Source organism: Loxodonta africana, chromosome 9, assembly GCF_030014295.1.
Source record: "Loxodonta africana isolate mLoxAfr1 chromosome 9, mLoxAfr1.hap2, whole genome shotgun sequence".
Taxonomy (NCBI): Eukaryota; Metazoa; Chordata; class Mammalia; order Proboscidea; family Elephantidae; genus Loxodonta; species Loxodonta africana.
The window spans coordinates 40,611,773-40,627,417 of NC_087350.1; the positions used below are offsets into that span (position 1 = coordinate 40,611,773).

The 15,645-nt window shown below is 41.0% G+C and overlaps 1 protein-coding gene across 2 annotated transcripts in view; it reads left to right on the forward strand.

Moving 5' to 3' along the window:
* Positions 1-15,645, forward strand: part of TRPM3 (transient receptor potential cation channel subfamily M member 3) — a 996,165-nt gene that overhangs the window by 890,847 nt on the left and 89,673 nt on the right. For both annotated transcript variants that reach the window (XM_023544757.2, XM_064291228.1), the window contains one exon: positions 5,447-5,621. In XM_023544757.2, the coding sequence (XP_023400525.2) occupies positions 5,447-5,621 (175 nt within the window). The remainder of the gene's footprint in view (positions 1-5,446; positions 5,622-15,645) is intronic.

A 15,645-nucleotide genomic window follows, 5' to 3' on the forward strand; every position in this document is an offset into this window, starting at 1 on the left:
ACAAAGGTAAGAAAAACATAGTTCATGTTGTGTTGAAGTGAATTTAAATTGAACATTAAATTCTATCAATAAAAATTTTTTTTTTATTGTCATACTACTAGAAAACGATGTCTGTTAAGAACTAGGTTCTAGAATGATGTTCCTACTTAAATAATTCTTAAAAAGAGAACCCAAGTGGCAAGCTAACATGCTTCCCCGCTAATAGCCGTGGTCCCATCCCAACTTTCCTTGACCACATACCAGTTCCAGACTCCTCCTTGAAGACAGAGCCTAGGAGGTCAGCTGCAGTCTGAAGCTGGGAGTGCACAGGTAGAGCAGCTCCCTCCCCACCTCAATTGAGGAAGAATCAGATCCTGAAGTCCAGCAAGTGGATGCTTTATATCTGTTCTCTCACTTTTCCAAGTGTGACCCCTACCTCACCTTTACAGGACACATATGGAAAAGACAATTCTATCCATCCTACCATGACAGTCACCTCATACTGAAAAACCCCTTTCTAAATACCTCCACTCAGTTTAGACTTTCACTGTATGAGCTGTTGCAAGCAACAATTGATCAATAGATGTTCCTTATCACTTTTCATTCAGGCTTTACTATTTGCGTCATTGCTGCTTACCTTTTGGGCAGCAAATCAATGTTTATTAAACATCTGTGTGAGTGAGGAATTCTACCAAAATGAATCTTAAATTACCTAAACTCTTCCTACAAAAGCACTGACAAACTCATACAAAAAGATAGAGAATTTGAACCCAAAACAAAGGAGTTATGAGACCTAGAGCAATTTCTTTAGCCTCTTTCAAATTCAGTTTATTCATAATCTAAAGTAGAAATAATAAATGAATATCTTGCAGCGTTGCTGTGATGATTAGAAAAAAGACATGTTAAATGATCAACTGAGTGTCCGGCTCATAGTAGGTGGATGATAATTGCCCATTACTATGTTCATATTGGAAACCCCGGTGGTATAGTGGTTAAGAGCTATGGCTACGAACCAAAAGGTTGGCAGTTCAAATCCACCAGGCCCTCCTTGGAAACTCTATGGGGCGTTTCTACTCTGTCCTATAAGGTCACTATGAGTTGGAATCGACTCAACAGCAATGGGTTTGGGATTTTTTGTTTGTTTGTTTTGGTTATGTTCAAATTATGTTTTTTAAAGTGCGATGGAAAAAGTAAAAACTGATGAGCATAGCTATTCCTCTGAATCCCTAACCCTTCCATAAGAAAGCTTGGTATTTACAAAACCAGCATTGTTTGGGGCAAATATCAACACGCCCACTCTAGAAAGGAGAAACTTGAATTCAGCAAGCTTAAGTTACTTACCCAAGCTGAGCCCCAGTTCAGTTAAGGATTTTTGACTAGGGGGAAAGAAAATAGATACCTTATCTATATATCTATATCTATCTATCTATATATTACTCTATTACACTGCCTATTATATCTTCTTTGTACTTTAATGATTAATTTGAAATTGTGGTAAAAATTCCTATGTCTAAAAGCAGGAGTCTCATCCTACAGTCTGTGGATGGGCTTAGGAGAGAGGATCTTATGGGTCCTCCCCCAGTTTATATCTAAATATGTGTGGGTTGTGAATTTTCTAGAAAGAGAAGACAAGCTTACATGAGATTCTTAAATGTATCTTCAAATGGAACCCATGAAGGTGAAGAGTGATGATGTCAGTTGCAATATTAGCCCACAGTTTCTCAGCTTGGGCACCATTAACACTTTGGACTGGAAAAGTCTTTATTGGAGGACTCTCTTCTGCATCATGGATGTTAGCAGCATCACTCGTCTCTACCCACTAGATGCCAGAAATCAGGCCTACAGTTATGACAACAAAGATATCTCTAGACATTCCCAAATGTGCCCAGTGGTTGGGGGGAAAAACCACCCCCTGTTGAGAACCACTGTATTAGGCAATTCCATGATCTGATTGGTTGCTTCATCTGATTCTTAATTGATTTTACTCAAAGAAATAAAAACTGAAAAGGTCCAAACAAACCAAATATATCACTTCAAAAAGGCTGGGTCACATTTAAGTACTTGAAGTAACTAAAGTCATACCAATGCAGCAAGGTTATTTTAAAATGCACGTCTATCATTTGAATAATGGCATAATTATCCCCAGTTTTGACTAGAATGAAATTTTACTGAGTGAGCAAGAGAGGCTTACTGCATTTTCTCTACCTCCTAAGTTATGAATGACTTCATTTATCAGTCAAGAATAAGTAGAAAGTGACTATATTTGGGGACTTTGCTTCTCTTTCATTGGGTTTTTAGGATAATTAGGCCAATAATTAAGTCACTGATCCAGAAGTTCGGTAAAACATACGTGTCAAATTTATCAGCGAACCAGATGGGGTGCTTGGATGGAACCTTACCAAAATATGCCTAGATGTGATCATATCAAAAGACCTTCAATATCAGAAAGTCCCTGTTCAATGATAAACAGCCAAGTAACTCACTGTGCCATGATCTAGGGACAGACAGCTGCTAGGATTCCTGGACACAATAATGGTCAGGAGCTCGTTTTAAAATTGGTTCTGTGAGCATTTGTGTTATAAAATAAACAGCTCACCAAATGGCTCACAGCACAGAAAACCTGCGAACCCAGTACTATTCCAACTGAACTGTAGACCAGACCCCAGGATCACTTAACAGAACTTTGACCCTTTCATCATATTCCACTTCTGAAGGAAATTCTCTAAGTATAATAGTAAGCTCACTTTCATAATCCAGAAAAAAATAGTAACCATCATTTACTGTGTGCCAGATATCATGTCAGACATGTCGTTATCCCTCCATCCCCACGAATTAGGTTTTAGTCCCCTCGTGTAATAATTGAATAAGTTAAGGCTCAGCAAGGGACAAAGACAGGATTCAAACTCATGTCTATTTGACTCCACAGCCTGACTTCCTTCCAACTTGAATAATGACAATACATTAACTGAAAATTTACCACATGAAGTGTTTCATATATATCTCATTTGATCCTTACAAAAATAGTATACATTATTGTTGTTGTTGTTGTTATCCCCAGTTCATAAATGTATACACCAAGGTTAAACAACTTGTCCAAAGCCACCCAACTAGTTTTGCTAGTAGAGCCAATATGAAAACCCAGGCAGTCTGTCACCCAAGAACACATGCTTAATTTAACACAGCATATGTTCTCCCCTATAGAATTTTTGCAAAAAATTAATCTTTGACTATTACAAAATAGCTATATTTACAAGAATGGAATGGAATCAGCTCTCTTAATATTGAACCAACTGGGCAATGTATCTTTATAAACACAGGTAACTAGCCCCAATTCTCACAAATAATACTCTATTTCTACATTCTACTCTACAAGATTATGGTATTTGTTTAGAAATTAAGACTTCTTTGAAATATATGAAGCTGAGTCTTTGGAAAGAATGTTTCTTCCCTTTGAGTATTTGTTTTGACCCTTGGGGTAGATATCACAATCAATCTGAGTGGAAAAAATCCTGAGAAATTAAATTAGAACAGTTGATGTATTTACTGGTGGAGTTCTCTTGGGCCAAACTAGCTCGTATATCTCATGAGTACCACCTTGCTCTCCCCACCCATCTTTTAATTGGTCTAAATAAGCCGAACATTAGATGCCATTAGTGTCTTTTCATTGATCGAACTTTTTATAAGTAAATGATGAATGAATTTTACAAAATTAAAAAGAGAACAAGCAAGAGAAAATGAAAAACAGGCCCATGTTTCCTATAAAACTGTTTGAGCACAGTTGGCTCACTTGCTTTAGGAGAGATCTGAGACCACTAAGCTGTGGAAGAAATAACAGTGAACTAGCCCACATTTTTAAGGACAGTGAACAAATATGAATGAATGTCAAATTTTGAGATTCATATTTAGCTTCAAAGTCATAACATTTGTGCAGTAGATTTAGAAATTGCCTTGAAAGTTGATTAACTGACTTCATATATATTGGGACCTTAGAGTCCTAAGGCATGCAGGAAGGCTGTGATGTTTGAAACCCAATAATCCCAAACAGGCACCATTGAATGTGCTCTTTTAACATATGCTCAATGGAAGCCTTCATTGTCACTGATGAAATTATCATTAGTCTTTCTTTGTGGATGGACATCCCTTCCAGAAATTTGATGTTCAAAAGAAGGTAGTCTTTGTATTAGATGGTTTCATGCAAACCAGTCTCTAACTAGCTTAACCCTTGAAGGAATATACAGACTTATAGAAGGGCATGATGGAACTGGCCTTAGGGAACTATGATAACTAGGGACTCAAACATTATCAGGTCTCTCTCTCTCTCTCTCTCTCATGCGTATCTGCTTCATTCAGTCATATCATTTTCCCCAGTGGGGGCCTGACCTAGCCTCAGACACTCTGAATTCACATCATTAGAGAGAGGGAAGGGGAATTTCAGTTGAAAAAAATCTAAAGAAAGGATCTCATTGGCCTATCAGGTGCCATTTTCCTACCTCCTATCACTGTTGCCGAGGAGCAAGTTACCATGATGAACCTAGCCTGGAAAGCATACCTACTTTACAGCCAAAATGGATGGGACATGTTTCTAAAAGAAGGCATAAACAATAGTCATTGTATCCTCATCCATTTCGGGTGATAAGAGGAATGTACATTGGCATATGAGAAACAGATCCCAGATAACATGTATCATGGAAACAAACAAGGAAGAAAGGAATAAAGAACAAAAAACATTGTACTAGAATGCAGTCCAGGGAATTTTACAAACACGTCAAGATGAAAATCCAGCATGTCAACAGCAAGCACAGGTATGAGTCGTTAGGCTACAAGATTCTAATACCTAAGAAAATACCCTCTGTGGCTGATAGGATACCTTGCAGGAGAAGTATAGAAAGAATGGTTCTCTGAAGCATGGTTTATGGTGGAAGATTGTGGAATGGAGGTAGGGCCACAAGAAGAAGACTGCATATCATGAATATTTGGTTTGTCCTAGCTTTGTTCACAATTATTGTCTTGAGCTTTCCAACTCATTAGCCTTTCAGTACCTAGAAAGGAAATGTGTACCATTGCAACAGTCCTTGAAATAGTTCAACACTCCCAATTCCAATTTTGCTAAGAAGAAAGAGGAGGACCCTCACCTCCCTCAGAAGAAGAAAAAAAGTTAGAGGTCCAAGCTTCTGGGTTATATGACTCCCATGCAGAGATTTGACTGGGTCCCATAGACAGCAATGAAAAATGAAGAAGTCCATTGTGTGTAAGCTTTTTTTAAAATGCTTTTTGAGTTATGGATAAGATTCCGTGGATGTTGGCTTCAATAGATAAGTGCCCTTTTATCTAAACATGACTCCCTATTTTAACATCCTTTACAGAAAGCGCACCTCCTTCAAAGATTTCCATCATGTCAGCATTCATAGAAACACTCAGTCATATGAGTTTTCTTTTGTTTCTCCCTCTGCTCCCCCACCCCTTCCAGATGATAGACATGATGTACTTTGTCATTATTATGCTGGTGGTGCTGATGAGCTTTGGGGTCGCAAGGCAAGCCATCCTCTTTCCCAACGAGGAGCCATCGTGGAAACTGGCCAAGAACATCTTCTACATGCCCTATTGGATGATTTATGGGGAAGTGTTTGCCGACCAGATAGACCGTAAGCAAGTTTATGATTCTCATACACCAAAGTCAGGTATTTAACTTCAATTGAGTCATGTCTTTTTCAAGTTCATTTGTTTGTTCTCAATAAATGGCTCAAGATAGAGGACTGATTCCTAGCTTGCTATCTTGAAGGAAAAAGAAAAAAAAAACAATTACAGAAGGCGAATATACAATTTAGAAAAGTCATCCTCAGGTGTTTCTTCAGGTATGTCCTTCATGTGACACAAATTGATACCTGGTATGCCAAATTTGACCAAGAAATGGACTGTATTTTTTAATTTTTAAAAATCTGAATTCTTTTGGGATTCAAAATCCTAGGGCCATGTGTTGAATATTTCAATATTAGGAATATATTATGTCACTACTCCCCACGCCTACCCCAGCTCCCCCCAGTCTTTAAAAAATAAAATCTTTGGGTTTGACTTCGGAACAGATAAACAATTCTCAATTTCGCCATCAGAATTCAGAGTGAGGGCAAACATCTGCATGAGGTTTTCCTTGTACTGGAAACTATTTTCCAATTCCCTTTCCCACTGTCTTAAATTATGTGCTGTTGAGACTCATAGGAAGCTGGTATTTGTTGCCTGGAAGCATGGAAAACGCCTTAAGTCATAAACCCCGAGTCGTTTGCTGTCAATGCCAGGAAAAAATAGTATCTATATCATGAAGTGCTTCAGTGTGAGGAGCAAGCCCCAGCAGACCCCTGATGTTTTGCGCCCTAATAGATGCTGATTCTCTAGAATAAATACTCCTCTTCTATCGAGTTTGAAGATAGTTGTATCCCAGTAGTCTATTCCGGGTTTTATTTGGACCAAACGTTAAGACGCACCAGGTATTGGGAAATTATCTGGGAAGAAAGTATCAGGAAAGAAACATCTTTCTGTATGGAGGAGTTGAATCCCAGGAGCAACTATTTCTCATTTTCCCTGAGGAGTTTAGCTCTAGAAATAACATCTCTCCAACACTGTCAAATTAACATATTTCAAACATTTTTTGCTGACAGGCCAGCCCTCTGAGACCTGGTCTGTGGACATGGATTAGTGTTATATAACCAGGTAGTATAGCTTATTAAGAGCAGAAGCTGAGACTAGTCAGCACAGCACACGCCTCCTCCCCACAGCCCCCTACCTGTTCGGACTGAGACCAGGAAAATAAGGAAAAATCACCTAAGAATGTGAGTCCTAGGCCTGTGAAGAGAGTATATTGGTACGCTGGCAACAGGACACACTAGTATGTCATCTTCCCTTCCTTGATAGATTTTAAACAAATGCCCCTCCCTTCTCAAAATGAGTTCTCTGGGGCAAGCACGCCTCCTTGGAAAACATAATTGGAACAAATATTCATTTCACAAGACTCAGCCAATTCACTGAGAAAGAATGTTAACTTCATCTCCCAATTGTAATGTCTTTGGTTAGCAATGTGTAGCCTTCACCAAGACAGCTCTCCAGTGATAGGGGGGTGGGGGGGAGTCCTTTCAAGGTCCTCCTTTCAAATGGTCCCTAAAGGCAAAACAACACTTAAAAAGCCCACCAATGTTCATTTTCCTCAGAGATTAAATGTGCTGTTTTCCTCCCTGAAAAATTGCTTTTCCACTTAGTTAAATCGTTTTGCCTTTTCTGGTTCTCCTTTCTTCCCCTAAATAAGATGAAGACCCCAAGGGTGTTTCAACAATACAACATTCTGGGGCGGGAGAAGGAGGGAGGTGTAGGTATGTTTTATAAATAGGATTCTGTCTGTCCCTCTACAAGTGGCCATTTATTGATGTTGTACTACGAACCCAGCCTAGTGCAACAAACACCACCATCTGGCTGAATCAGAGGATTTACTATTGTTATTTTAAAAGAAGGGCTGATTGTAGTTTAGAACTTGAAACACCCCCCTCCCCACCCCCAGAGACAGAAGAGTGGTGCTTTGTGCGAGTGAAGTATGAAAATAGATTTCCCTCACTGTTAATTAGATCTGTGATGTTGTCTACGCGTGTGAGAATAAATTTCTACCCCAAGTCCCAGTATATCACTGGCCCAACTTTGGATGGTTACAACCTTTGTGACCCCTTGCCCCAACCATTTACCTTCCTTTTTGATGTTCTGAAATAACTGCAGTAGTATTATCCCCACTGTTCTAAGCTAAATCAGCCAGTTTTCTGTCTAGAGTGCTCAAGAGTATTTGTCCTTTCTCAAATGGGTTTAGAAGGCTGCCTGTAAATCTGTCATGACATTTGGCTGAGGTCATTGGACATCCTAGTCCTCTGATTTGATTTTCCTCTTGAGGCGCTGAGTGGGCCCAGTTGGGGTTGGGTGACGACTTCACCCGGTCATTCAGAAGAACTGCTAGGGAGACCCAAGTACCAAGCTATTTGAGAAAGGCACAAATCATTTCAGCTGCCCTACGGTGTGTTGCCTTTTTTCTGTGCCGCGTCCAGGTTGGTTTGTGAAGCATGTATTCAGGCTGATCGGATCTCATATCCACCTGGACCCACGGCCCTGCCCAGGGCCTGCCAATCCCATCCTGTGGACGTGCCCTGTGGACCTCTCCAAGTGCTGCTCATCCAAAAACGCCTTCCCAGAGCAATCATCTCTAACATAATGCACGCGCTCCATATCTAACTCTTTCTGTTGTGAACTTCAATATTGCTGAACCCATTTCATGTTTGGGAAAACAATCTCTTCATTAATTGGAATACATGTACATGAATGTACATGGATGTATATGATGGGGCCTAGAATGGATTCTTAACATCAGTCTTCCACCTCCAAAGGGAGGACAGCTCTCAGTCCCTCACATGTGGGAGGCAATGTTACCTAACTACAGATTCTTGACATGCGTTTCATCTTCTTTCCTATAGTTTGTCCTAAACACAGAGGCTATCAATGAAGCCAAAGAAGCTAGGATGAGACTTGTAAGGTTACTTTCCAAATGTGCTAAAAGAATAAAGTCGTTGTAAAATGACAAAATAACTTAGGTGCTTTTCACCTCTGAACTGAATTGCACCAACGTGAATGATAAACCATAGCTGGTGAGTCTATTCTGACTCATTGTGACCCTATAGGACAGAGTACAACTGTCCCATAATGTTTCCAAGGAGCAGCTGGTGGATTCGAACTGCCAACCTTTTGGTTGGCAGCGAAACTCTTAACCACTACGCCACCAGGGCTCATCCAGCATTGATCTAGATAGAGGCTAAAATATTTTATTTGGTGTAGCAGGTAGAGGGGAGTGCAGGAATGTGATTGGGAGCAGAGGATAATGAAACTGGGGCAGGACTATGATGGTCTATTCTACCCTGAAGACTTTGCCCAACACCCTGGTTTAATTATCGGGAACTGGATTTGCTGTTATTGTTTGAGTTTGTTTGTTCCCACCCCCAAATACCCCAATCTTGTGTCCAGGTATCTATGTAAAATATATATGTACATAAAACACTAGCTCTCTAAGACCGGAACTACATGCTACCATGAAGTAGCTTGGGTTCCAGCTTGCCAAATGCATCTTTGCCATATGATGACATCCTTTTGAGCAGTCTCATTAGGTTGACCCATGTTGCATGGCTTCTGAGAGCTGATCAGGATCCCACTGGAGCTTGAGGGGCAAAAGGCATAGAGGAGAGGAGCAATGGAATAAACTTCCCGCAGCGTCTATGCCAAAGCCAAGGGCAAAGCTAAATGAGATGGACTCTTGCCAGCTCAGAAATCTGGTCATGGGTTTTGACGTGTAAGACTCCTGGAAGTATACCTTTGTTGGCAGAGAAAATGGGGTGCCTCTGGCTTCCTCTAGTCTCTGAATGAGCGGGACTTCAATTTATTTACAGGGCATTCGCGTGTTGCCTGCCATACACTCAGATTCCCCAGGCTGAACCAGGGCAGGAGGAACGTGAATCATGCTCTTGAATGCATTAAACAAGGGTCTAAATTTAGTCCTTCTTTCTTCCTCTCTGAGTATTTTTACAAATTTGGGTAGTAATGTGAAAGCAGAATGCCCAAAACTTCCTTTCTACCATGACAATATTATTTAGCTATTTCCATTCACTGCAAATTAACTGTTCAATCTGCTTAATGCCTGGGTCAGTTTTTTTGTTTTTCTTTTTTCCTTATTGCCTTGGGTTTTCATTTTCCATCTGAAATTAATAGATAATCTGGAGGAGGAATATTTTGTTTTTTGCTTGATTCCATTTTATTATTTAGTACAGAAGGTTTGCTATGAAACAAACATTCATGATCTTTTGTATCCACATTGTCTCCGCAATATCAACTGGATTTAAAGTGTTGTTTTTGTCAGGAAACAAGGATCAAGTATGTATGTGTAAAGCTAAAACATTTTCCTGCATTACTTTTTCTGTCTCAGATTATTTGTTCCTCACTTCAGGTGTGGAGATGAGAATGGCTTGAGGAGCCAGTCTCTAAAATACGCCTGCTTAAGGTGATGCTTAGAACAGCATGAACGGAGAAAATGGCTATTGTTATGCATTCCAATCCTTAGGCTCCAGCTCTCCAAACTCAGAGCTGTGCATCTGTTTGGTATTCGGTACTGAACTCCTCTAACGGATTCAGAGCATACAAATGCCTATCAGCTATAGCATGGGGAGTGTTGCCTGAGCAAAGAAAGTATTTTGGAAATGAAAAACTTGAGTCCATGCCAACTGTTGAGAAAGGGGAGAAATTGTTTTGCTGGGTTTTGTTTTCAGAAATTACTAAGGAAGCAAGCCAACATCAGGCGCCACCCCCATTTTCTGTCCCTGAAAGTCAGTTCACATTCTAGAGAATACCCACCCAACTTGTTTACTAATGCAAGCTGAGGCTAAACAACAGGGCTGTCTGCAAACAGGCCTGGGTGATGACTCAGTACGCTATTGTGGTCAACATTTGTTCCGCTATCATAATATTCACTTAGCCTTTGCTCACAGGTTAGACTTTATTTGGATTTGTTCATTCTTCATTCAATGGATATTTATTTTGTTCCAACTGTGAGCTGGATATTGAGGTACAGAGATGCACATGACACAGACATTGTCTGTAGAAACTGTTAACAATGCTCAGCTGCCAACCAAAAGGTTAGAGGTTCAATTCCACCCAGAGGCCCCTTGGAAGAAAGAACTGGTTATCCACTTCTGCAAAATAAACCACTGAAAATCTTATAGAGCACAGTTTTACTCTGCCACATGTGGGATCACTATGAGTTGGAATCAACTCGACAACAACTGTTTTTTGTTTGTTTGTTTTTTACAGTTCAGGAGAGGCAAACTGACATCAAGACCATACTCATAGAGAAGGAGCCCAAGGATGAAAGTAGTCAGTTCTACCTGGGGTGGGAGTAGGTGAGGCTTTGGAAAGAAAGGGAAGGTTGAGCTGAGCCTTGAAATATGAGTGGATGGTTGTTAGGCAGATGGAATCAGGGAGTGTGAAGAGAGAAGAATGGCATTCCAAACTCAGACTTAGCATGGATGGAAAGTTCCAGGAACAACAAGTAATTTCATTTGGCTCAGTGTCAGGAGGCAGGAAGCAGGACAGATGAGTCTAAAGAGAGAGACGGGAGTATAGACCATGGACATAAACTCCATGCTCAAGGTAGTACCATGACTAGATTCATGTTTCTGTCAGAGTCCTCTGGCAAAACTGGGGGGGTCTGTAAGAGGGGCTGAGATTGGAGGTGAGAGGTGATGAGGACATTAGCTAATGCAATAGCAGTTGGGATGGAGAAGATAGCAGTATGAGACTTTAGGAAAGTAAAATCAGAAGGACCTGAACAAAAGTCAGGGATGGAGGTGGGAGAGATGGATGAGGATTTAAAATAGAGATGTTGGAGATCCCTTGAGATTTCTGGTTTAGTCAAAAGGGTGATGTCATCTACTGAGATAGAGAACCTGGAAGGAAAAGCTAATGGGGGAGGGGGATAATTTGTTCAGTTGGGGTTGGATTGAGTTTGACGGTGCCTATGAGAATTCCAAGAAAACCCAAAGAAGGCTATTTAGTCCATAGAACTCTGGAGCTCAGTAGAAGGAGCTGGACTGGAGATACAGATTTGGGGATCAAGACTATAACTGCCACTTAAAACCATGACAGTAGGTGAGCTTGCCAGGAACCACAAGTAGAGAGAGAAGAGAAGGCCAAAGCAGAATACTGGGAAGGGAGTAGTTAATTGTATCAAATGCAAGAGAAAAGCCCAGTTAAGTCAATATTTAATTTGACCTTTAGGAAGTCACTGGTGACTTTTGCCAGAGCATTTTCAGTTTAGTGGTGAGTGTAAAAACCAATTAGAGGGACTTAGAAGTAAATGAGCAGCAAGGCAAAGCATTTACTTAGGGAAGGGGGAGAAAAATGGTGCATATGCATGAGAAGGTGGGGGTGTGTCAGTGAAGTGGGACTTTGAGAAGAAGTGAAGTTTTGGAATCACCACTGGGGGAGATGGGAGATTTCACTGAGTTACCTGTTGTTACTGTTGTTGCTGTTGTTAGTTGCCGTTGAGTCGATTCCAACCATTGGCAACCAGTGCCATCACTAGGTGGGTATGGGGGGTGCCAACTGCATTGGGTGACTGTGTCAGAGGGGATGACACCGAAATGACTGTCTATAAACGTATCACTAATGTTAGTTATAATAACAAAAACATTTTTCATAAGCTCAGCTTACATGTACCAATATACCTACAAGGCTAAAACTCTATGCTGATTTACTTTTTGAACCTTCTAATTCACTCTAGTTACAGCTGTCGTTATTACCCAATTGCAATGATGCTTCAAATCATGCGGTTTTGTCTCTGCTTGCTACAAGTATGTGTTATTGTTTTCGTTGCTAGTGTTTTCCTAGTTGCTGATTTTGTCTAGTTTTCTGGTGTTTTTTTAGTTACAATCTTGTGGTAATTAGTATTTGTGAAACTATATCAATAACTTGAGAATGAAGGTGTAATTAAAGGAAAAGAAGGAGCAATTTACAGGAATTATGATCTATGAGTAGTATTAGTATAAAAAACATTACTAAGGATTCTGTATGGTCTGGTACAGGAGGTGACCCATGGGGCAGAGGAGTGACACCATGAGTTACCAGACTGGGTGACACCAATCCTAGTGATGCCACTGAAGACAACTCCATGTGCTACAGAGTAGAACTGCTCCATAGGGTTTTCAAGGCTGTGACCTTTCAGAAAAAGATCGCCAATCCTGTCTTTCAAAGCCCCTTTGGGTGAGTTTGAAACTGCCAGCCTTTTTGCTAGTAGTCAAGCGCTTAACCATTTGCACCACCAAAGGATGCAAGGATTGCCTGGGGCTACCTGTTTATTTAAAAACCAAAACCAGACTTCCAGCCACATGGAGCTGTAGACAGAAGCACCATGCCATTCCTCCACAGCAAAGACCAGAAAAACTGAGTAAAACAGAGACAAACGTCATTCCTGGAACCCTAATTGTCAAATGAAGAGATAAAGAGAACTCAGCCAAGCACCTAATGGAATAAGAAACTGACAGAGAACAGAGAGCAAGGAGAGATATGTGTGGAGGTTCCCTATCAGCTAACGCAGCACAGATTTACCATCATGAAATCCTGTTGGAGATTGGCAAACAGGGAATACAGGAAAGCACCTTCAAAGCAGGAGACAAAACACCCAATAACCAGAGATATATGCTTTCCCGTCCACCATCATTCTACCCCCCCCAACCTCCCCCCACTTCATAGCTGACTGTGGTTGCTCGGCCGGCCAGGAAGTGCAGGATCCATGCCACTTGGATTCACCCCGCCCACATCAGAGATTGGTGGACAGGGAGTACGGGAAAGCAGCTTCAAGGAGCTCCCAGCAGGAGACAGAGCACCCAGTAACCAGTGATATATACTTCCCCACCACCCATTCTCTACCCCCTGCTGCTCTCCGTCCTCTGCTTCCCACCAGCCACAGTCTCTTGGCTGGGTGGCACTGGCTTTGGCCCCTTGCCCACTGGATTCGCCCTGCCCACACTGGCCTGCTCCCCAAGTGCCATTTTTTTGTTGCTGGTTTTGCTTTCTTCTGCTTCTTTTGGTTTCTTCTATGCCTTTCACCACCTTGTCCTCCTTCCTCTTGAACAGCTGGCTCCATGTGCCATCTTTGGTTCTTCTTGAAAGGCTGTGAAGTGCTGCTCCACTGGGGAACTGCTTCCCCAGCCCACCTGGCCACATTGGTGGGATCCCAGGGCTTTTTGTTTTATTTTGTTTGTTTGTTTGTTTTCCTTTTCTTTTCATGGCTCAGGAGCTCCTTCTAGCCAGGCTGTACTGCGCAGCCTGGGAGCCACTTCCTGGGTCTTTGCAGCCACACCATTGGAATCCTTGGGGGCTTTTCTTTTTTTCCCCTAATATTTATTTATTTATTTTTATTTTTCTCCCCTTTGTGTTTTCCTCCATTTTTCAGTTTCTCATCTCTCCACTCACACAGCAAGGTCCCGTAGCACTTTTTGTTTGTTTATTTGTTTGTTTGCTTTTGGCTCCTGTTTCTCTCTCCTCTCTCCGGTACCCATCTTAGTTCCACATATCACAACCTCCCCCCTCCTTTCTGCCTACCTACACCATGCGTTGAACATCACACACCTGAACAGCACAGGGATGGCCTACCGGAACCTGCCCTGTACTGATTCCCGGCCTGCCCCATCAGTCCTAGTATGTGCCACAAATGACTCATCCCAGCCCCTCCCCTTCAGCTGGACTTGCCCTGCTGTACCATAGCTGAGTGACTGGCCCTGCCCACTGGACAAGGAGGTGAAAAGTATCATGCCCACAGATGAGCAAACAACAAAGAATGCACAGCCTGTCTGCTCAGACATAACCAAATAAAACAAAAAAGCAGGATGAAACAAACAAATCAACAAACAAAGAAAATAACTACTGAACGTCCTGAAGACAGCAGACGGTATCAAAACATTAAAAAAAAAAAAAAGACAGGATGGTTCCAGTAGGTGTCCAAAATAAAACACCAGATGACTTGCCAGTAGAAGAAAAGGCACTAGAACTACCTGACAGGGAATTCAAATCTCTAATATTCAGAGCTATCCAAGAGCTGAAGTAAAAAGCAGACAAAAATGAGGAAAATATAGACAAATTTATGGAAAAGGCAGACACATTCATGGAAAATGCAGACAAAAAATGGAATAATTCAGGAAAATAATACAGGAACAAAATTCCAAAATAAATTCACAACTAGAAATCATAGGAAAACAACAATTACAAATCCAAAAGATAAACAAGATTTCAGAAATGGACAGTGTCATAGAAGGGCTGAGGAGCAGGTTCTATGTGACCAAAGACAGAATCAGTGAAATTAAAGACAAACACTTGGATACAACTCTGTTTGAAGAAAAATCAGAAAAAAGAACAAAGAAAAATGAAGAAACCCTGAGAATTATGTGGGATACAATCAAAAGCAAAAATTTGCAACTGATTGGAGTTCCACATCAGGGGTAGAAAATGGAAAGCACAGAGAGGATCATGGAAGAATTGCTGACAGAAAACATCCCTAATATCATGAGCGATGAAAAGCTGACCATCCAAGAAGCTTAATGAACCTCATGCAGGATAGACCCCAAAAGAAAATCACCAAGGCATATCATAATAACACTCGCTAAAACCAAAGACAAAGAATCCTGAGAGCCCCTCGAGAAAAACAAAAAGTCACATACAGAGGAGAAACAATAAGACTAAGCCCTGATTAATTGGGAGAAACCATGCAGGCAAGAAGGCAATGGGATGACATATATAAAACCTTGAAAGAAAAAAACTGTCAACCAAGAATAATATATCTGGCAAAAACTCTTGTTCAGATATGATGCTGAAATTAGGACATTTCCAGATAAACAGAAATTAAGGGAATATGTGAAAAAACAAACCAAACTTAGAAGAATTATTAAAGGGAGTACTTCGGTCTGAGAACAAACAACATCAGACCACAGCCTGAATCTAGGGCACAAGATCATACCAGACAGATACCAACCTAGGAAATGAACTCTAAAGGACTATCTGAAACCAAAAGAATTACAACAGGGAACCAGAGAGGTTAATCTGTAAATGACAACA